Genomic DNA, 21,811 nt, shown 5'->3' on the forward strand with positions numbered 1-21,811 from the left:
CGAGTTCCCAAGTGATGCTGATGCTGCGGGTACAGGGACCACACGCTGAGAACCCTGGCCTCTATTACTAGTGCAGCAAAGAGACCATGGGCTTTGGGATCAGTCTCCAGTTCAAAGCCCTGCTCCACCGCTCACTAGCTCTGTAACTACTGGGCAGTTAAATCAGGAAGTGCCTACTGAGCTCCCACCCCATACCAGGTAGCCGTTTGTGAGGCCCCCAGCTGGCTCTCAAGACATGTGCTTTCCCGCTCCTGACTTCACGGGCCCTTTATCTAAGCCACTCTAAGTGGTTTATAAAAACATGAGCAGAGGTCCTAGCTCTGACTCTCCAGCGCAAGCCTGCCTCCGCCCTACCCTCTCAGTCTTCGTCACTCCCTGCCCATCTGTCTCTGCAGGAGGAGCCCTTTGTCATGTTTCGGAAGTCAGACAGGACGCTGTACGGGAATGACCGGTTCGAGGGCTACTGCATCGACCTGCTAAAGGAGCTAGCCCACATCCTTGGTTTCTCCTACGAGATCCGGCTGGTGGAGGATGGCAAGTACGGGGCGCAGGACGACAAGGGCCAGTGGAACGGCATGGTCAAGGAGCTCATCGACCACGTAAGCATGGATGGGAGCACGGGAGGGCGCAGGACCCCGGGGAGGCTCGGTCAAGCACTGTCTGCACCACAGGGCTGGGCAGCCTGGCAGAGGAAGGCGCTGGGGACAGGCGTGATGGAGATGAATGCTATGACCTTGAGGACTGGGGGGCCTCAGCTGAAGAAGTGCACCCCAGCTTTGTGGGCTGCCTTGCTCATGCTCTCAACGCCATTCCCCTCCATACACACAAAGATGCACTGGCACCCATCTGATTCAGAACTAGCCCCACTGGCATCTTTGATGAACTTGCTCTGGGGGCCTGCAGCTTCTTGGTATCCTCTGCTCCTTTAAAAGCCACCAGAGGATGCCGCAGCTATGGGGCAAGGCACCCACACGAGACACTTCACCAAATTCTGGGACGCAGAGAGAAACCTGTCACTGCGTAGGGTAACTCTGGGTCTAGTGGGAGTCCAGGAAGCTGAGAGCTGGGAAGAAGGGATGAGCAGGGCCGGGCTGAAAGCACCAAGGAATTAGCCTCTTCCTCTGCCTGGGATCAGGAGTGGACTGAAGACAGCTGGGAGACCAAGCAGGCAGGGGTGGGGGTGGGGGGTGGGGGTCCTGGGCTTCTTGGGACATTGGGAGGAAGAGGGAGAAGCCACAGGCTGGGGACACCCCTGCAAGGGAGGAATCAGGAGGTCCTAGGCTCGAGTCCCAGTTCTTCCTCGTTAGCTTTGTGAACAGGGCAAGTTGCTCAACCTGTCTGAGCAATTTCCCCATCTGTAAATTGGGCCTGTTAATACCCCTTCCTTATGCGATCGTTGTCATAGTGGCACAAGACTGGGCCCAGAGTAAGTTCAGTAAAAGGGACCCTGGTGAGATGCTGTGAGCAAACACACCATAGTTCTCAGATGCCCAGGCTGTGCCCAGCAGGTCTGGGTTCAAGCCTCAGTTTTGTTGTGTGACCGGGTAAGTTCATCAATCTCACTAAGCCTCAATTTCTTTATTTCTAAAATAGGAGTAATTGTTGTTGTTGTTGTTGTTGTTGTTGTTGTTGTTAGAGACAGAATCACCCAAGCTGGAGTGCAGTGGTGCCATCACAGCTCACTGCAGCCTCAAACTGCTGGGCTCAAGTGATCCTACTGCCTCAGCCTCCTGAGTAGCTGGGACTACAGGCACAAGGCACAGCACCTCGCTTTTTTTTTTTTTTTTTTTTTTTGGTGGAGAATAGGGTCTCACTTTGTTGTCCAGACTGTTCTCAAACTCCTGGCTTCAAGTAATCCTCCTGCCTTGACCTCCCAAAGGGCTGAGATTACAGGCATGAGCCAACATGCCCTGCCTGAAATAGGAGTAATTAGCGACTACCATAGCTCCTGTGGTTGTTGGGGGAATTAAATACGGCACCATTTCCACAGGCTTACCTGGCACACAATAAACATGACCTGCCTTTCAGCTCAGGGCCCTCAACTTGACTGCAGCATTTTCTATCCAGGAGTTGCTGCTGAATTCAAGGACCTGATCCATACTGGACCCCTTAGATTCCTTCTCCCATTTATCCTTCTAACAGCCCAGTGAGGCAGGTACTGTTATTAACACCCATTTTACAGATGGAGAGACTGAGGCAGAGAGAGATGAAGTGGTGGAGCCAGAATTTGGAGGCTCCCTGCCTTGTAGCCCTGTGTTCCAGCTTCTACAAAGAACCATCCTGACCCCAGGGGCAGGACAGAGGAAGGTTCATGCAGAGATCTTCACAACGCACAGAGCACCAGCCAAAGGTTTATTATGACTTCACCTCTCTAGGATGGGAGCCGGCAGCATCGGGGCCTTCAGTTAAGCCCCCTTGCCTCTGTCTGAGGGGAGCTGCCCTGCAGAGACCTTGGAGGTCACAAGTGGGGAGGGGCTGGAGCTCAAGGCATGAAGGCTGGAGCCTGGCCCAGTGAAGTCATTTCCTAGTCCCCAGCAAATTGGGCTCCTGTGTAAGTCTAATAGGAGACCTAAACGGTCAGGAGGGTGAACTTGAGCCAGGTTTGATTCAAACTCTTCCACTTACTAGCTGTGCCTTCCTGGATGTTTCTTAACCTCTGTGTGTCTCAGTTTCTGCATCTGTAAAAGGGAAATGATATTAATAGGACCTACTTCGTAAGATTGTTGGGAGGACTAAGTTAACATAGTGTATTACATAGTCAGCACCATGTCAGTATTTACTATTATTATTTTTATTTTTATCCTTACACCTATTCCTTGGAGGCTGGGGAGGGGGCTTCAGGAAGTCCCCTTATCTCCCTGAGCTGCACTTTCCTAACCTGACAGTGAGAATAATAATACCTGCCCCGTGTTCTTCACAGCTTGTTGTGAGCCTCAGAGGAGACAACTGGTGGGGAAGCAGCTTCTAGATTGTAGAATTCAATATAAACGGAAGGGAGTGGTGTTGTCACCGTTATTAGTAATAACTATAATTATTATGGAAATTAGTCAGCAGGTCCCAGAGGCATCTCCATCTTATCCACTCCCCTGCGTTTATGAGTGGGACTTGGAGTCTGGGGCTCCGGGTAGGCTCTGAGGCTGTCATTTGCAGAGGCAAGCTGGGCAGTGGAAAGGAGGATCACGCAGAAGGTGGAGGCTGTGTGCGGAGGTGAGCGGAGCTGGACCACCTTCACCACTCACAACATCTCCAGGGGCCCGAGAGCTTTGAAGAACTGTTTGCAAGGGAATATGATCAGAGAAGCCCAGCATCAGCCTGACCTCCCTAAGTTGACCCTCAGCTGGGAAAAGGAGGGAGTGTCGTCCACGGCCTCCAAGCAGCCAGGCAGTGCTTTGGGCAGCCCAGTATTCATCAGGGTTACAGGCCAGACGGGACATGCAGGAGACCTTGTTAAGCCCGATTCCCTACAATTGATGAGCCTATTAATCCTAGCTTGGTGCCATTTTTAATAACATCATAACCATTTATTAGTGTCGTCAGATAATTAGTCTTCTCCCTAGTCCATAGAAAGCATGGTAAAGGCTTGGCAATATTATTACTTCCTTATTAGGGATCTGAATGTAGGCATAAAGATGATGAATGCCCACCTTTGTAAGTATCTGCCCCCCGGGGCCCATTTGGAGGGCCTGGGTGGAGTCTCTGACCAGCAGGACTTAAAAAGCCCTTCCTGGCTACTCCCTGCTCGCCTCCGTCCCATGCCCCATGGTCTTCCAAGGGTTGCAGAGAAGGATGGGGTAGCTAGAGGATGCATCGCCTTCTGCTGACACACTCGCCTGCCCCAAGTCACCTTGAACTATAGGGGCAACAAACACAACCAGACATAGCAGCGATTATTCCCTCCATCCCCCATCTTTCTTCCAAATTTTGCTCTCTCTATATTTACTGCCTGCTTGTCTGTTTCCTCTTTCAAAAATCTTCTACTCACATCCGTGCCTTAAATTATTCCCACGTGTTTTGATGACTCTGGAATCTAACCGAAATGGGTTCAAATTCTGGGTCCAGCACATTTCAGCTGACAGAGGGAAAGTTATTCCATTTCTCTGGCCTCCATTTCCATATCTACGAAATGGGGACAATAAAAGAGCCTCCTGCCCAGCATTGGTGGGAAGATTTAATGAGATATGGCACCAAAATGCTTCGCCGAGTTCCCGGTGCTCAGTAAATGCTCAGTACACAGAAGCTGTCCCTCTCATCACTGTTCCTTCCAGGGACAGCCTCCCTATCTAAAGTATGTCCAAGATTGAATGTGATGGCGGTGGGAGGGTGGCCCCTCACCCATGGTCTTCCTGCCAGGCCACAGTAGTCCAGGACCTAGACCTTACCCCCACTGGATCCAAACAGGGAGCCTCGAGGAGCTGACTCACATTGATCAGACGCATAGGGAACTGAGGCACCCACCAAGGTGCCACCTTCTTACTTTACTTGGGGCATTGGCCTTTTCTGACACTGGGAGTCCCCATCTGCCATCCAGAGCTTCTGTGTCCTGGCACTAGGTGCCCAGGAGCCCACTTAGGGAGAGTGCAGAGGCAGAACCCCTAGAGAGCCTGGAGCCAAGAGGAGGGCTGCTGCTGGAAAAGGGGGAAAGAGGCAGGCCTCAAAGAGTCTCAGGTGCTGAACCGAGGAACTGGACTTTAATCCCGAGGGCTGTGGAGAATTTGAGCCCACCGAAGTGGAGCCAGGGGGTGACATCAACTTGGCACTTGAGGAAGGTCACTCTGCTGCTGGGCTAAACCTGAGCCAGTATGAAGGCCATTGCTGGGACCTGAGCAGGGCGAGCATGGTGGCCTCACTCAGAGTGCTGCTTTAGGAAAGGAGGGAAGTTGATGCCAGCAGACAAGCAGGTGGAACCGATGAGGCTGGCGATTGGTTGGATGGAGGAGGCGGGGATAAGGGAGGCATCACGGACAGGGCATGGAATTCTACTCGGACAGTTAAGGAGGTGATGGTGTCCTGCTCACATCAAAAGCCCCCTGGAGAAATTTGAGGATTTGGGAAACATAGTGAGACCCATTTGGGATGTGTTGGGATTGTGGTCCTCATAGATGGCTGGCCCTGTGGCTGGGCACTTGGAGGAAGGAGCAGGGCTGGAGGCTGAGCTCTAGGAGTCATCAGCACATTCTGCAGGGAGCCTGGGAGGTGGAGACGAGAGCTGCTCAGGGAGAGCAGAGATAAGGACCTGGGGTGGGACCCTGAATGGCACAGATGAAAGGTTGGAAGCCACAAGATGCCTAGGCTGGCAAGGCTGGAGGGGAAGGAAGAGAATCAGGAGAGCGTGAGGTGAAGGAGGCCCAAGGAGGAGAGGCTACTAGAAAGGGGATAGGGTCACTGGCCGCAAGGTCAAGGGAGATGAGGAATGAGCATCCACGAGTTGGCACAAGCGTGACCTCCTGGGGGTACAAGGTCAGCCCCAGCAGGGTTCTTGAGTGCTCCTGTTCTCAAATTTCACCCTCGGAGACCCAGGATTCTGTCCTGGCTGCTCTCCCAGCCCCCTGCATCAGAGCAGGAGGAAGGCTAATAGGGATGCCTAAAAGCTCTGCAGGCCTCGGGAAATTCATTCTTTTCTCTCTAAGTTGTTACATCTCACTGCAGTATGGATGGCCAGATAAGAAGTTTTCCCTGCCTCATAGATGGGGCTGGACCAAGATGAAGCATGGAACACAATGGAGACAAGGAGTCATCACGGGTAGCCTTAACGTATTGTACACTTTCCTATGGAGAAGTTGCACCACCCACACATTCCCTCTGCTTCCCAGTAACACTGAGTGCAGACCAGGGAGACTGGCACAGCTAGAAGTGCCCATTTCCCTGTGTGACTCTTCTTACCGATGGGGAGCACCTGATGGGCCAAACTTGGCTGCTGCCCCAACACCTGGCGTGGGCTGGACATACACAGAGCAGCCTCACTGAATGAGGGATACATGGGTGAACACATGGGCTTGCATGCTTTGCCCAGAGGCATGGTTGTTGTGGGGTCATGACTAGCTAGCTTCCCAGCAGTGGTGTGTGAGAGGAGGGTCTCATGTCAAGGCCATGACCCCATTACCCACTGTGCCCACCATCTTCCAACTGGAAGCAGATCTGGGTTCTGGCCCGCATGTATGGGTGTCAGGAGGAGCCTCACACCCTTGTTTGTGTGGCCAGGAAATGCTCTGCCCAAGCTACCTTCTTTGGGCTGGGCCAGCACACTTGCAAGCAAAGCTTGCTGGGAGCTCCCCTAGGGCGCGTCAGAATCCTGGAGGGGACAGGGCAGTTGAGGGCAGGGGAAACTGCAAAGCTGGGCTCTTGTTGGAGCAGCCAGGTTGCCCAGAGCAATGACTGTGGAGCCCTGGTGGAGCTCGGGATGTCTCCAGGGTCTGTCTGGGGAAACCAGGGAAACAGGTGAGGGGTGCAGGAGGGACTTGGGGCCCCATGGAGAGTCACCGCAGAACTGTCAGCTCCAGAATTCAGTGAGCAGAGACCAGCCTGGGGAAAGGCCTGGAAAGAGCCTGGCAGGGGTCCAGGTCCAGACAAACAGGTGTAGGAGAGCAAGAGGGCTTCAGGGATGAAGGGAGTATTGGAGGAAACTGAGGTCAGAAGGAGCAGCTGAAACATGCAAACTCCTCTGCTGAGGGTCATTCGTTCTTTCATCAATTCCACGAAACTTTATTGAACAATGTCTCAGCCTGGGAGCCTGCAGAGCAGAGCCTGAGGCAGGGGATTATGCCATTACTCAATTAGGGGTTGTGATGCCAGGGGGAGAATGAGGGGCAGGGCAAGGGATGTGGAGCAGGAAGGAAGAAGGCAACACAAGGATGTGTTATTGAGCTGGTTGCCATAAAGGGCGACTAATTTGTCAGTCTATGAGTCTGCACCCTGGAAATGCCTTGCAAAGTGTGTCTCAGGACCATCTCTTGGGGTAAGCAGAGAAAGGGAAAACAGGTTTATCCACTGGCTCCTGACTCCCATGCATTCTGGGTTTGGCATGGTGGGCATGGGAGCCAATCGGGATCTTGCAGCAGCATCTATGAGAAGCCACAGGGCTGGAGGCCAGAGGTGGCCAGTTGGGCAGGCGTTGAGATGCTGTCAGATTGGACCTGCGTGAGGTTGGCCAGAGCCAGAGGATCTGAAAATCTGCATGAGAGGGGTCTGAGCCCAGCCCCGACTGATAATGTGCCAGACCTGGGGACTAGGGAGTGGGGGTGACCCAGGCAGACATGGTCCTTACCCTCCAGGGACAAACAGTGAATCAGACAAGTGAGATTTCATTAAGATTTTGACCAGTGCTGCAAAGATAGAGGGAAGATAGAGGGCTTTGGGAGTATAACCCCGAAGAAAAGGCCTCAGGCTTCCCTGAGGTAGTGACTCTTAGGCTGCGACCCGAAGAATGAGGAAGAGATGTCCCAGGCAGGTCTAAGACACATGCCTGGGTGGATGGCGGAGGCTGCTGAAGTCTCCACCTGGTCAGGGCCTGGCTGGGGCTGTAGCTGAGTGCATGGAGTCCTGGAGCACTGGCAGGACTGTGCTGGGGTTGGCCCTGGACAGACAGCACCCTTGTGGACATGTAGGGAGTGGGGAGGGGATTCTTTTAGAGATGGTGATAGAGATTGTGGTGCATCCTTTGGAGTGTGCCCTGAAGCAGGGAAATCCCATGGAGCCTTCCTAAGAGACAGGCACAGGCTGGTACCCATGGGGACTCAGGAACCAGGCAGTTCTCCCAGGCTTGGGAGAGGCACACCCGCCCTTTCTCACTGTCAGACATCCGTCAGCTCAGGAGGCCTGTGTGCCAACCACAGGGACATGACTCACTGGTTGACATGAATTTTCTAGCACCTGTTCCCCATCTATTTAGATATATGTGGGCTTTTCAGGGTGCTGTTTTCCGACATTATCGATGGCCACAGTGCTAATTGTTGAGTTTGACAGCTAGCTGGCAGGTCATCCACAGATATTCTCTCTGACTTGTTATCCCCCTGCCCCTACTCCCCTTTCCCTGCCCTGCCAACTCAGGAGGGTGGCACTCCTGAGACAGCGCCTGCTGGGGGGGTCTCTTTTAAACCTCCAGTGTTCCCAGTGACTGATTTATTCATTTCTTCAATAAATCTATCGAGTCAGGCCCCATGATAGCAGCCGTGGATACAGGGGTGAACAAAATAGGCAGGATCCCTTCCCTGATCCTCAAGATCCTACACTCTAGTGGAAGAAATGGGCAATTATCTGTGAACATATGAACAGATATAAATATTCAATAAGGGCGAGTGTTCTGGGCAAGGAATGTGGCTGGGTGGAAGACTGTCCCTGTTTCCCAGACTGGGGCCTGGGCTGACAGGTCCTATAGATCAGAGAGCAGTGGGGAGTCACTGTGACCCAGCCCATGAAACTTTGGGGGAAGATCTTGGAGACTTGAGAGGTAGGAGCTAGCCATGCCCTGTCCCCTTCACCAGCAGCAGTCAGAGGAATCCAGGAAGGGCATCTGGTTATGCAGCAGAAGCTGGTGATGAGGTTTGGGTAAAGAAGGACATGGATTTGGGAAGTTGTCCCCCAACCCCAGTTATGGCCATGGCACTGTGAACTCTGGTTTCCCAGCCTCCAGGTGGGTTGGCAGGTGTGATGGGAAGATCTGTTATCAAAGACACACTACCATGGCCCCCACTGTGTCCCGTCTTCCTCTCAACTAGGAACTAGACCTTGGTTCTGGCCTTCATGTGTTGGCCCCAACTCCTGTCTGCAGTGCCAGGGAAGGCTCCACCCAATCCCACTGCCCCTGCCTAGAGCAGAGCTCTTTGGAGCTGGACATGCTGGGAGCTCACCTGGGGGCAGGGGAAAGAGATGGGCTCCAAAGCTGGACCCTCCCAGGCCAGCCAGGTTGCCCAGGGCAGTGACTGGGGAGCTCTGTGGAGCTGAGGATTCACCAAGACCTCTCTGAGGTGGGAATGAGGGCAGGTGAGGGCTGTCAGTGCTAGGGTCCACTGACAGGTCAGAAGGAAGAGGGGTAGCAACGTTCAGGTGGATTCATCAGGGGCCAGGGCACAAGCAGCAGGCTCCAAACTCTGGAGAGAGGCGGGCAGGGGACAGGATCAGGTGAACCGGCGGGAGTTAGTGCAGGGGACCTGAGGCCAGAGCTTAGCCCATTAGGCTGGGGTAAGCAGAACCCTTGGGGGTATTTTGATGCTCGTTCTTTCAGCAAAATTTGATTGAGCCCCTACTTTTGTGCCAGGCTTTTTGTTAATCCCTAGAGACACATCAGTGAGTGAAATAAGCTCATTCCTCACGCTCCTGGACTGTATATCCTGGCAGAGGAGCTGGGCATCCCACAGTGGCTTACAAATAAAAGTCCATAGTGATAAAGGCACAGAGGAACAGTGTGGGGGCTACAGGAGTGTGTAACCAGGACCTAGCCTGGGGGCAGGGGGGCTCAGTGCCCTCAGCTCCCTTGGGCTGTGCTAGGGCAGGCCCTGCCCTGTCTGGGCTAATACGACTGTCAGGGAATGAGGTGTGGGGAGAGAACTTGCAGTGATGGGACACGGAGCCCATGGTGCATCCAACCTGGGGACCCCTATGGGGTCTATGAAGCAGGGAAGACCTACCCATCCTTCCCGAAGGACAGAGGCACAGGGATGGAGCTTGCTGGGTCTCAGGAACTGGGCTATATCCTCTCAGGCCCAGGAAGGGTACACACATCTTTCCTCACTGTTAGGCAGTGAGGCTGCTGCCAGCTCAGGAAACCAGTGAATGAATCACAGGTACTAGTAGTTGACCCATCAGTTGACACTTACGAATGAGCTAGCACCTGTTTCCCCTCTGTTCAAATGTGTGGACTGTTCAGGGTGTTGGTTTGTCAGGTTCATGTCCAGGGCCCTTCAGGGACACAGTGTGTTCTTAAGCTTGAAGGCTGTGGCTCAGCCACAGACACCATCTGTGACTTGCTTTATCCTCTTGTAAATGGCCATGTGCTCTGCGAGTGACTCAGAGGACACGCTCGCTGGGTAGGCCTCGTCTAAACCAGCAACATCCTACTCATTCATTCACAGAGTCTCTACGAAAGGCCTATTATGTGCCAGACACTGTTGCAGCCATGGGGCACACAACGGTGAAAAGGTGACAGGCTCTGGCCTCACTCTCCTGAGCTCATGGTCGGGGGGGTTGGAAACACCCAGAGAATCAGCCAATGCCTCTAAAATCACAACCGTGATCAGTGCTGGGAGCGACAAGTGCCTGGTGTGATGAGAGCAGTCACCAGGGAGTCCTGATTTCCTCTGAGGCTTGTGTCTGTGGAAGCGATGATTGGGCTGAGATCTGAAGCAGAGGTCAGCATTCACTAGACAAAGAGTTTGGGGAGGAAGAGGTTCCGGGTGGAGAACAGTGCACGTGCAGCATCCAGAGGTAAGAGAGAGAACATGGATCAGAGGGGCTGCAGGAAGGCTGGGAGGAAGACAGGAGGGGAGGACAGTGTGAGAAATGTGGGAGAGCCTTTCAATGCAGCAGCCACCAGCCACGGGGGGTTATTTAATTTTAAGCTTTAATTGATTAAAATTCAATTAAAGTATAAATTCAGTTCCTTAGTCTTACCAGCCACATTTCAAATGCTTGACAGCCACGTGTGGCCCACAGTTGCCATATTGGGTAGTGCAGATAGAGAACCTTTTCATCGTTGCAGGAAGCTCTGTTGGACAGCACTGGACTAGATCATGCATGGCTGTAAGCAACCCTAGTAAGAATTTTTTTATCCTAAGGGCATTAGGAAGTCCTTACCTACTTTAATTAGCACCATGGATAGGGACAGATTCTAGTTGGAGAAACACCACTTTGGGAAAAGAGCAGAAGGTGAATTCCATGATGCCACATACCAGAGAGGTGGGCGGGATGCCAGCAGAGTCCCTGGGGAAGAGCCCCGTATGCATGGCAGGAGTGAGGCTGGTTTACTTAGGCAGCTGTGGAAGCAGCAGAGGGACCTGGAGGTGGCAAGGGTATACCAGCAGCTTTCTGCAGCTGCAAGGCTCCCAAGCCAGGCAATGTGAAGTGCATGCTGGGAAGCCCCATGGTCAGGAGCCAGAGTCAAGTTCAGTCTCTGGGAATGCGACACTGGACTCAGGACAAGGCAGGGTGGGTCCAGCCATGAAGCTTGCCCTTCAGAGTGGGACAGGTGCTAGGGTGGGGACAGCAGCAGGCTGTGGAAGGAGCCCCATGCATCCTGCACAGGGTCTAAGTGGTAGGTATGTTAGTTCCCTAGAGCTGCCACATCAAATGGCCATAAACCACCAGTGCTGGAGGTCAGAAATGAGAAATGAAGGTGATAGCAGGGCTGTTTCCTTTCGGAGGCTCTGAAGGAGAACCTGTTCCATGCTTCTCTCCGGTCTTCTGGTGTGGCTGGCAGTCCCTGGTGCTTTTGGCTTGTATCTGCTATTCCAGTCTCTGCCTCCAGCATCACATGGCCTTCTCCGTGTGTATCTGTGCATCCTCTTTTCCTCTTCTTTTTCTTTTTTTTTTTTTTTGAGACAGAATCTTGCTCTGTCACCCAGGCTGGAGTGCAGTGGTGTGATCTCTTCTCACTGCAACCCTCGCCTCCCAGTTCAAGCAATTTTTTCCCTGCCTCAGCCTCCCAAGTAGCTGGGATTACATGTGCATGCCACCATGCCCCGCTAATTTTTATATTTTTAGTAGAGATGGGGTTTCGCCATGTGGGCCAGGCTGGTCTCGAACTCCTGACCTCAAGTGATCCACCCACCTCGGCCTCCCAAAGTGCTAGGATTACAGGCGTGAGGCACTGCGCCCGGCCTCCTCTTTTTCTCTTCTTATACGGGCACCAGTCATTGGATTTGGGGCCCACCTTCATTCAGTATAACTTAATTTTAACTTGATTTCATCTGCAAAAACCTTATTTCCAAATAAGATCACGCTCACCGGTATCAGGGGTTAGTATTTGAACAGAATGTGGGGGGACGTAATTCAATCCACTACATGTGGCTTGCATGGTAGAGTGGTAAAATGTTGGGCTTTTAGATCACAATGAACTGGGTCCAAGTACCGGCTCAGCCACTTACCAGTTTAAACGAGCCTCCTAGCCTGATTAAGCCACCCTGTCCCCATCTGGAATATGGTGAGGATGTTGACCACCTGGCAGGGATACTGGGAAGATGGCATAGGCATAGGCAGCATATGCAGTACACTGAGTCATGCTTGGCATGTTCGATGGGGATCCCAAGTAAGAGGTGGAAAACAGAGATGAGGAATCTGGTAAGGACTATACTTGGGAATCCAATCGGGCAGCTTGCAGCAGGGACACCAGACACAGGCAGCAAGCTGGGAGTCAGAGGCCAGATCTCAGACCCTTGGGAGGACCCCTGTCCTAAGAGAAGGCTGATCAGTGACAAGTTGTTAGAGCTGGGACCACAGTCCCAACCCCATTCCTGGTAGGAAGATGTCCAGGTTTTAGTCTGGAGTACAAGGCAGGTTTCAACCAGCAGCCAGGGTATCTGGAGACTGAGGACCAAAAGATGGAGCTATAGCAGGTTGAATTGTTCTTACTTTCAAGGGTGTGATAGAGTGGGTGGGGCCAGGTGACCTCATGCAAGGATAGAGGAGACTGGGAGGAGGAGGAGCCAGGAGGGCCCCAACAGATTCTTGGTAAGTGGAAAGCTGCTTATGGGGATGAAGTAGTGTCCTGGGAAGACCATCCTGCCTGCTCCAGAGGTTTAGAAATAATACAGAAAGGTCCTTGGTGAGGCAGGAGAGCTAACAAAACACCCATTAGACCAATGAAAGTGTTGTACAAGTCAGGGGTTTGATGTCGTTCAAGGACATGATTGCTGTAAATATTATAGCAAAGACCAAGGAGCTTCTCTTCAAGCCTCAGTTTCCTTCTGTTAAAAAAAAATGTGGGGTTGGAATAGATGTATTCCTCGAATAGACTTGAAGTTCTCTCATCCACCTCTGACAGCCTATGATTTTATGAATCATCCTCAAAGAAAACTTGCACAAGTGGGAAGAGCCTGCCAAGATTGGGCCTTTCATTCTGAGTAATGAACTGAAACAGCAAAGGCTTGACATCTGTTCCCATCTTTCAAGGGAAGTTGGACAAAATAATGCCTTTTTCAGGGAAATCGTAACCAACGGTGAAATGTAGTATTTTCTGCCTTAACCAGAAACGAAGTGGAGAACTCCAGCCTTCCTGAAGCCCAAGAGAAAACACAGATCCAAACTCCCAGTGAAGGTTATATTGGCCAGTTGTCTTGCCACCGTAGGTACAGAATGCTGTGGATGCCTTGGTCTCCTGACCCCATTAAAACCAAAGAGCAGGAAGAATGGCAGGGAGGTTTCAAAGGCTCTGAGAATCTGGGGGAAGGGCTGGCCAGAAGGCCAATCACCTGTGGCCATGTGATTAGCTTTCTCACCAGCCTTTGGAATAATCATTGGCTACACACACCTCAGTCTCCCAGCCATAACTCTCTTATCCAACTTGCCATCAAAAGTCAAAGGAAGATTCATCACCACCATTGACTTTGAGGTTCTTCCCAAGAATCCACTCCATTTCCAGAGACGAGTTCCAAAGGCATTTTGAGCAATGATAGTGACTTTGGAGTGAGAACAAAACCTCCCAAAGCAATATACAGTCAAGCATCACTTAACAACTGGAATACATTCTAAGAAATGTCATTAGGCATTTTCATCGTAGTTGGAACATCATAGGCTATACTTCCACACACCTAGATGGTAGCGCCTACTATACACCTCAGCTATATGGTATGGCCTATTGCTCCTAGGTACACACCTGTACAGCATGCTACTCTACTGAATACTGTAGGCATTTGTGTATGGAAACTTATCTAAACATAGAAAAGGTGCAGCAAAAATAGTATTATCATCTTATGGGACCACTATTGTATATGCAGTCCACTGTTGACCAAGACAGTTAGGCAGCACATGACTGGACTTTGAAGGGACAGGACTTGGGGACACCAAGTTCTGGAATCAAAGGGCCCTCTATATCTCTGTCACGTCAACATTACAGAGAATCCTAGATCTTTAGGACTGAAAAGAACCTTTCAGGGTATCTCACTCAGGCTCCCACCCCACCAAGGGATCCTGTCTATAGCCCCAGCAAGAGCTCACTCAACTGGAAGCTCCATGACACCAGGGACTCAGTCTCTTGCTCACCACTCTATGCCCTCCCTAATTGTTCTTTTTTTTCTGCTTTCTTTTGTACACACCCTGAACTGAGAGGACTCCGGGAGCTGGGGTGGCAGCAGCTTACCCCGTTCATTCTTCTTCTGCCTTCAGCCAGGCAAATCCCAACTCACACATTCAGACATTTACAAAAGAAAGAGCCTTTATAATAGGCTGCTCCTCCCCCATCTTTCCCAGGTTCTGAAGGTCATCAAATCCTTGGACTCCAAGTGTCAATGATGGGGTGTAGGGGCTGCCTTTAGAAGGGGAAACATTGGGTGGGCAGTGTCAAAGTTGTATTTCCCAGCTGCTCCCAGCAGGGAGCACCTGCAGAGCTGTCCAGAAGCTGCAATTCCACCCATACTAGCCCTGCCCTCCTTGACATCTGATTTTGAATGGATTGCTAGTTCCTGTTCTAAGATGAGTGAAGTCAGAGCTACTGTTAGCAGATACCCTTTATTAAACAGTTTGATTAACGACCATCTCCCCTACTAGACTGTAAGCTCCATGAGGGCAGAAGTCATGTCTTTGGGTCAGCTCTGTATCCCTGGTGTCTGTTGGATTTCATGACACAATGAGTGGTTGAATGGAGTTGGACCAAGTCAATGGATGGCCACCTAGAGGTATTGCCTTGGAAAGGGGTTTCAGAGGGAGGTTCCCCCCTTGCCGAGAAGGTCTTTAATGCTGGTTGTTAGACCCCAGCCTCCCTTTCTGTCCTGTCCTATGTGAGGAAGGGAAGTGATAACTTAGTTCACATTCTGAAATGTAAATATCCACAGAAGCCCCAGGGGCAGCCTCTCAGAGGGGAAGGTTATTAATTAACAAATATTCCAGAGGCTGAGATAGGGCTTGGGGATGGAGAAAAGAAGCAGAGACTCCGCCCCAGCTCCAGCCGAACTCAGGAACTCACAGGCACATAAGCAGGTCAGACACAAGATCACACGGGACACAGACCACCATTCATGCAGAGCAGAGCTGGCTTCATGGAAGTTGAGATGGAGGCTGCGAGGGAGGGTTTCTGGAAGAGGCAGGATGTGCAGAGGAAGGCAGACAGTGGTGGGAATGAGACTACAGGAAGAGGACATCCTAAACAGTGTGGGATGTGCAGAGCATGGGGCTGAAGGAGGGGCTGTGGTAAGCAGGAAGTGGTTTAATTGGGGCCTCGTGGGGGAGGATGCCAATGGGGTCCTGGAAAGAGCGGATGGGAATGAGGGAATCTAGATTTCTAATCAGGAAAAGCTCAGACCAAAGAATCGAACTTGAATTCTTCCCCTTATTAAAATTGTGATGGGCTAAAATTTATTAACGTAGCATTCCTAGTATTACCCCACCCCCTTCTTTCCCGCTCCACACCACCTCCTATTAATAAGGGCCCTGGATTTGCTTCTTTTGTTTCCTTTCTTTTTTTTTTTTTTTTTTTTTATTTTTCGAAACAAGCTCTCTGTTGCCCAGGCTGGAGTACTGTGGCACGATCACAGCTCACTGCAGCCTCTACCTCCCAGCCTCAAGCAGTCCTCCCACCCCAGCCTCCCAAGTAGCTGGGACTACAGGCACGTGCCACTGTACCCAGTTAACTCTTCAATTTTTTGTAGAGATGGAGTCTCACTATGTTATGTAGGCTATTCTCAAACCCCGGGGCTCAAACGATCCTCCCACCTCAGCCTCCCATAGTGCTGGGATTACAGGTATGAGCCACAGCACCCAGCCCGCCTGTCTAGTTTCTCCCAAGGAGGGTATTATCTTTGCCGAACTTGTGTTTGGAGGGCTTTTAGGATATATAGAATATCCAGAATGTGGTGAAGCAGTCGAGAAGTAGATGAGAGAGGAAAACAGAATTAAATAGGCATTCTGGTGCGTTCTATGTCCTCTTTGTGGTTTTGAAAGACACAAATAAAAAGCATGAGCTATTTTTGAATGTTTGTGGGTTACTGAACTGTATTTATTTGACAAAGCACCATTTTGAGAAGGGAGCACGTGGGTTACAGCTTTAATAGAGTTCCATTCTCTGCATGTTTATTCCACCACTCTCTTCTTCAAGACCATGAGCTCTTAGAGAGCAGAGGTTAAGTTAAATTCATCATTGTCTCCCCAGCACCCTGACCTGGCCCTCAAGGAGGGTTAGTAAATGTGGAAACAGAAGAGCGGTTAGTGACCCCGGGCTGAGACAACTGACTTCACCCTCATCTCTCCTCCAGCAAGGGTGTTCTGTCTCTCGCTATTCTGAGACTTTGCTCAGTCTGTCTCTCTCTCTCTGTGTGTCTGGTTTCAGAAGGCAGATCTGGCCGTGGCCCCCCTGACCATCACCCATGTTCGAGAGAAGGCCATCGACTTCTCCAAGCCCTTCATGACACTCGGTGTGAGCATCCTGTATCGAAAGCCCAATGGCACCAACCCCAGCGTTTTCTCCTTCCTCAATCCCCTGTCCCCAGACATCTGGATGTATGTGCTCCTCGCCTACCTGGGGGTCAGCTGTGTCCTCTTCGTCATCGCCAGGTAAGGCAATTCCTTGGCCAGATGTCGGGCCCAAGGTTGAAGGTTTAGGGGCCAGGCAGGTCCTCACCTCCTCAGCCCCTGGCATAGAAGGCCCAAGGCTCAGGCCACTGCTATGCCCACTCCTCTTCTACTCCCTATGGCTCAGATTCCTTTATATCCCTCAGGGAACTTTCCATGCCTTGTCCCTCCCCACGCCCAGGCTTGAATCACCTGGTCCTCACCCTGGTCTGTGTCTATAACCCTGAGATGCGGCAGTTGCACCTCAGGTCCCATTAGCAGGTTTGAAGAGGTCAAGTGGTTGCCCAAAGCTGCACCACCTGAGCCAGGCACCTGGTGCAGCAGACTCAGGACATTGAGCGGCCCAGTGGGTAGCTTAGAACTTGGAAAACAGGATGCGTCTATCCACGCCACAACAGTAGGGCAAACAGTGCCCAATAAACTCACACCGTCCCCACATGCGGAAACGAGGCACACATACACACATTCCTGTCTGGACTCCATGCTAGCAACATGCTTGCACATTTTGTTGTTCACATAAGTAGACACAGTGCACCCTTGCTGGTGGGTGGTAGGAGGAGGTCACTAGGGGACAGGTTTTGCCCAGTGTTTGGTGAACACCCAGTGCTTGCCAAGCACTGTGCTCTGCACTTTACAGCCTCCCTTGAAGAGGAGACACCTGAGACTCAGAAAGTCTCACCCCTTGCCAAGGTCATACAAGCAATAGGTGACACTTGCAGCATTTGACTGTGGGGGTCACCAAGCCTTTTGTCTATGACCCACATCTCTGTCCAGTGGTCTGCCCCTGCCCCGGGTTGGTGGCTGCTGGGGCCTGCTCCCCATGGCTTTCCAGCGGAGCCCTCTGCCTTCTCTCTCCGGGCTCCAGCCCCAGCCCCTGATCTGGTCCTTTTTTTTCTCTAAATCCTAACAAAGTGCAAAGAGAGACTTCTCTGGAGAGGCAATCTGAGATCCAACGACTTGGCGTTTTCAGCCTTTTTTTCTCCAGAGCCGCCTTTAAAAGCCGCCCTCCCCCCACTTCACTCCCTTCCGCTCCCTCCTCCCACACTGCGAGAGACTAAAGGGAAGGCTGTGAGTGATGCAATGTCCCGCTCCCCAGGCCCTGTGCTGCTGGAGGCCTGGAGCTGCCGTGCTGGCCTCGCCCTGCTGGTGGGCGCAGCAGCAGCCAAGCCTGCCACAGAGAGGCCTTCATTTGTGCCTCTTGTCTCTAATGGTCTAACAAGCCTTTGAAAGCCAGGAGCCACTCTCCAGAGCTCACACCGTGATTTTAGCAGCTCCAGTAGTCCTCCCACCCCTTCGGGCTTTTCCAGCATCCGCTCCGCCCTTTTGATGTGTGTCCCATCCCCCTCTCATTCCTGGCCCTTCACCAGCACGCCTGCTTCCCACCCTGCCTCCTGGCTAGGAAGGTGGGAGCCTCCTTCCCAAGGTTAGGCTGGGAGACTTTCTAGAAGAGATGGGTTTCCTAGAGCTGCTGGAATGATAGGAGACCCCTGAGAAGAGAAGAGAGGGACAAGAGTTTTGGCCACAGAGCTAGGAAGAGCTTCAGAGTGCACTTGTCACCTCGCCCAGCACCCACACAACACCACTCACACCTCTTGAGATGGGTATAATTATCACCAGTTTATAGAAGCAGAAACTGAGGCTTGGAGAGGTTAAGTAATTGCCCAGAATCAGAAAGCATTTCTTTGGCAGAGTTGGGCTTCAAACCCAGACCGGTCCAACTTTATATCAAGGGTGGCAAACGCAAGTACCTGCCAGGGCCAAAGGGAGTGAAGCAGGCATAGTGATAGGCAGTGGAGAGTGGTAGGGACTAAGGCACCCTGGAGAGCTCACCCGGCTGAAGGGGGCAGCCGCGCTCAGCTCCAACAGGCTGTACCAGGCAGAGATGCAGGGCCAGTGTTGCAGAGCTCATGATTTTGAGAGAGAGATTTGGATTTTTATGTGATGTCTCTCAGTTTTTCTGTGTGGCCACTAGTTGAATTTTTTATAACACTGGCAGGATCAAGCACAACATATCTGTGGGGGGAATGCGGCCATCTTCACTCCCGGTGACCATGCTGGCTGAAGGAGATCTGGACACAGCTGCCCACAGTTCTAAGAGATAGGGCCTGGGAAGGGTGGGCGGGTGTCCAGGTCCACTCTGGGACAACTCCAGGTTGGCACGGGACTGTCCATCTTGCACACTGGCCTGGCCTGGTCTGTTTGGCCCGCATCTGGGGACCAGGCATTGCACAAGGCCTTTCGCTGCCACCAAGATATTCGACTTCATGCCTGGTGAGGTAGGAGGAAACAGGAAGGGAGCCCAGGGTGTGCCTTCTCACCGCAGAGAGCAGGACAGTTGGCACTCGTGACAGGGGATGATCCTAAGTGCCTGACCCAGAAGGCAGGGCTGAGGGTGAGCAACCCATCTAGCTCCTGAGAGCCACATTGCAGCCAAATCTGGGTTGAGTATCCAAGGGAAGCGAGAGCTTTGGCCACAGTGGATGCCCTGTCTACACCTCCACACTCCAGCTGGGGATGGACTGTAACCTTCTCTGTGGAGACAGAATGTCTCCAGGTCAACTTCTAACTCCTGTTTACTCTCAAGACTGGAGAAGCCCTTGCAGCCACAAGCTACAAATCCAAGATCTGCCATTAACTCCAGGTGACACCTTCCCTCCTTGTCCAGCAACCATCCCACTCCTCTTCTCTCCTGTGGCCAAGGAGGATTAGAGCCTGGACACTCTGTCCCATTGACTGCAGGATCCTTGTGGCCTCTGCATCTGTAAAATGGGCACCCTGCAGGCTTTCACCTCTCAGGAGGCGGTGAGGACCCCGGCCTGTAACAGCATTTGATAGCCAAGAAGCCCATTCTAGAACCAGTTATTTTTATTATGATAAGCAGTTCCACCCTTGGAACTTCATCCTGTTGAAACATCACCATTGAGCCACACTTTAGCATTCTCCCAAATCTACAAAGCCTTTGCAGCCAAGCCCCAGAAGACAAGGCCACCCTTGGGCATCAGGGCCCACAGAGGTGTGTCCAAGGATGCTTTTCCAGCAGAGTGCACCACAGTTGGAAAGAGAGGACAGCTTAAGTGTCCATCAGTCAAGGCATGGTTAGAAACACCTGCAGAGTGGTTACAGAGCATGAGGTAGATCTGGAAGAACTGACCTGAAAAGAGGCTGGTAACATTAAATGAAAAACAAAGTTCTCGGACAGTATAGTGGTATGATAGGGGATTTTTTTGTTAAAAGTATCATATGTGTCATATATTTGTGTATGTGTGCCTGGTACGTGTAAAGAGCAGGACTCGGGAGATCTCATCAGAAATCGGCTTTATTTTGTCTGCCTCCCACCTTCCAGGGTGTTCAGAGGTGGGTGCTCTTCCCACGGCCCCCTCCAGCAGGGCCTCCCTTTGTGGCCCACTACCCACTCAGCCCCTGGTCCTCCAGCGGCCTGTGCCCCATGGCCTCTCCCTGTTGGAATCCCATTGCCTTCCAGGATGGGAGTCAAAGTCGGCCTGGGCTGGATCTGTCTTCTGCATGGGTCTATCTGGTCCAGGGGAAGCACTGTGGACCCAGCGTCCTGAGGCCTGGTGGTGTCTGGGCCTGCAGGCCAATGTCGTGCAGCAGGGACTTGCCTGATTCCACTGACAGAGCACCCATCAGCCCGACCCCTGCCCTTCACACTTCCCAGGTCCATTTGCTCAGTTACAGGGCCGGGCACTGAGCTGCCTCGCCCCCTGGGAAGCCCCTCTCCCTCGATGTGGTAGAGGAAGCGGGAGCTCTGGACACCCAACCCTCCAAAGGCTCTCTCCAAAAACCCTTCTCACAATAGCCTCTCATCTCTGCTTTCTCCATCCTAGATCTCTTCCCTGTGGGTTTTAGAGCCTCTAACCAGTTTGTGGCCATTTCCTTTGAAGATCCCCGTCTTGGTTTGAAACCTTTCTTTAGGATTTCCTATTTGAGGGATCTTCCCGCTTCATGAAAATAAAATTCTTTCCACATGACCACTGGTAATCAATGTATTATATATTCCAGCTTTTAGAAGGGAGACAGAAAAGAGAGGTCACAACATCACACTTAAAGGGCATTGCACTTTAAAAAATGAAACAAAATTCCACTGGACTTATCTCCCCTTCCAAATGTGTCCTCTCAGCATCCTAAAACCTCCCCCACAAACCTAGAGACAAAGTCCACCAGTGTGGGACTTTTTCCAGGGTCCTCTCAAGCTCTCAAGCTTCTTTTTTTTTTTTTTTTTTTTTTTTTTTGAGACCGAGTGCAGTGGCCGGATCTCAGCTCACTGCAAGCTCCGCCTCCCGGGTTCACGCCATTCTCCTGCCTCAGCCTCCCGAGTAGCTGGGACTACAGGTGCCCGCCACCTCGCCCGGCTAGTTTTTTTAGTAGAGACGGGGTTTCACCATGTTAGCCAGGATGGTCTCGATCTCCTGACCTCGTGATCCACCCGTCTCGGCCTCCCAAAGTGCTGGGATTACAGGCTTGAGCCACCGCTCCCGGCCTCAAGCTTCTTTAAACATAGATATCCTCAACTGGAACTCACGCAGTGAACAAAAACTCCCTTCAGTTCAGTAATCAGGACTCCTCTTCCTTAGAAGGCAGTAGGGGGCTTTAAGTAATCATTTTTTCCCTGTCATATATGTATTTGTATATTCAAAGACAAAAATCTAAAAAATTATATAACGCATTGTTCTCTCCAGGGGATAGGATGCTGGAGTACATTCACTTTCAGATTGTATTTGTCTATACTGTCTGAATATTTTATAAAATGTGTCTTCTGCTTTTTTTCCCGTTTTAAGGTTTTTTATTATGCCCAAAACTCAAAAGCATGTTCTCACTTTTAAAAATTTATATAATGCAGATAGAGCAATTGGCCTTCCTGAAATTCCTTCTGCTGTCTTGATGCCCCTCCCCAGAGGTAAACACTGATATTTTTTTATCTAGAGACCCTTTCAGACCCTTTAGTATACATTTGCATATGAGTATACATAAAGCACTGAATAGTTATGTCTTTAGGAATCTGTTTATATAAGTGTGGTCATATTGTTCTTATTTTCTATTGCTTTTAATACATTGCTTTTAATATTTTTATTGCTTAGATCTTCAA

The 21,811-nt window shown here is 51.4% G+C and overlaps 1 protein-coding gene across 2 annotated transcripts in view; it reads left to right on the forward strand.

Moving 5' to 3' along the window:
* GRIK3 (glutamate ionotropic receptor kainate type subunit 3) overlaps window positions 1-21,811 on the forward strand; it is a 239,649-nt gene that overhangs the window by 193,390 nt on the left and 24,448 nt on the right. For both annotated transcript variants that reach the window (XM_065524897.2, XM_045374370.3), the window contains exons 10-11: window positions 396-599; window positions 16,466-16,689. In XM_065524897.2, coding sequence (XP_065380969.1) covers window positions 396-599; window positions 16,466-16,689 — 428 coding nt within the window. The remainder of the gene's footprint in view (window positions 1-395; window positions 600-16,465; window positions 16,690-21,811) is intronic.

The sequence above is a fragment of the Macaca fascicularis genome, chromosome 1, assembly GCF_037993035.2.
Source record: "Macaca fascicularis isolate 582-1 chromosome 1, T2T-MFA8v1.1".
Lineage (NCBI taxonomy): Eukaryota > Metazoa > Chordata > Mammalia > Primates > Cercopithecidae > Macaca > Macaca fascicularis.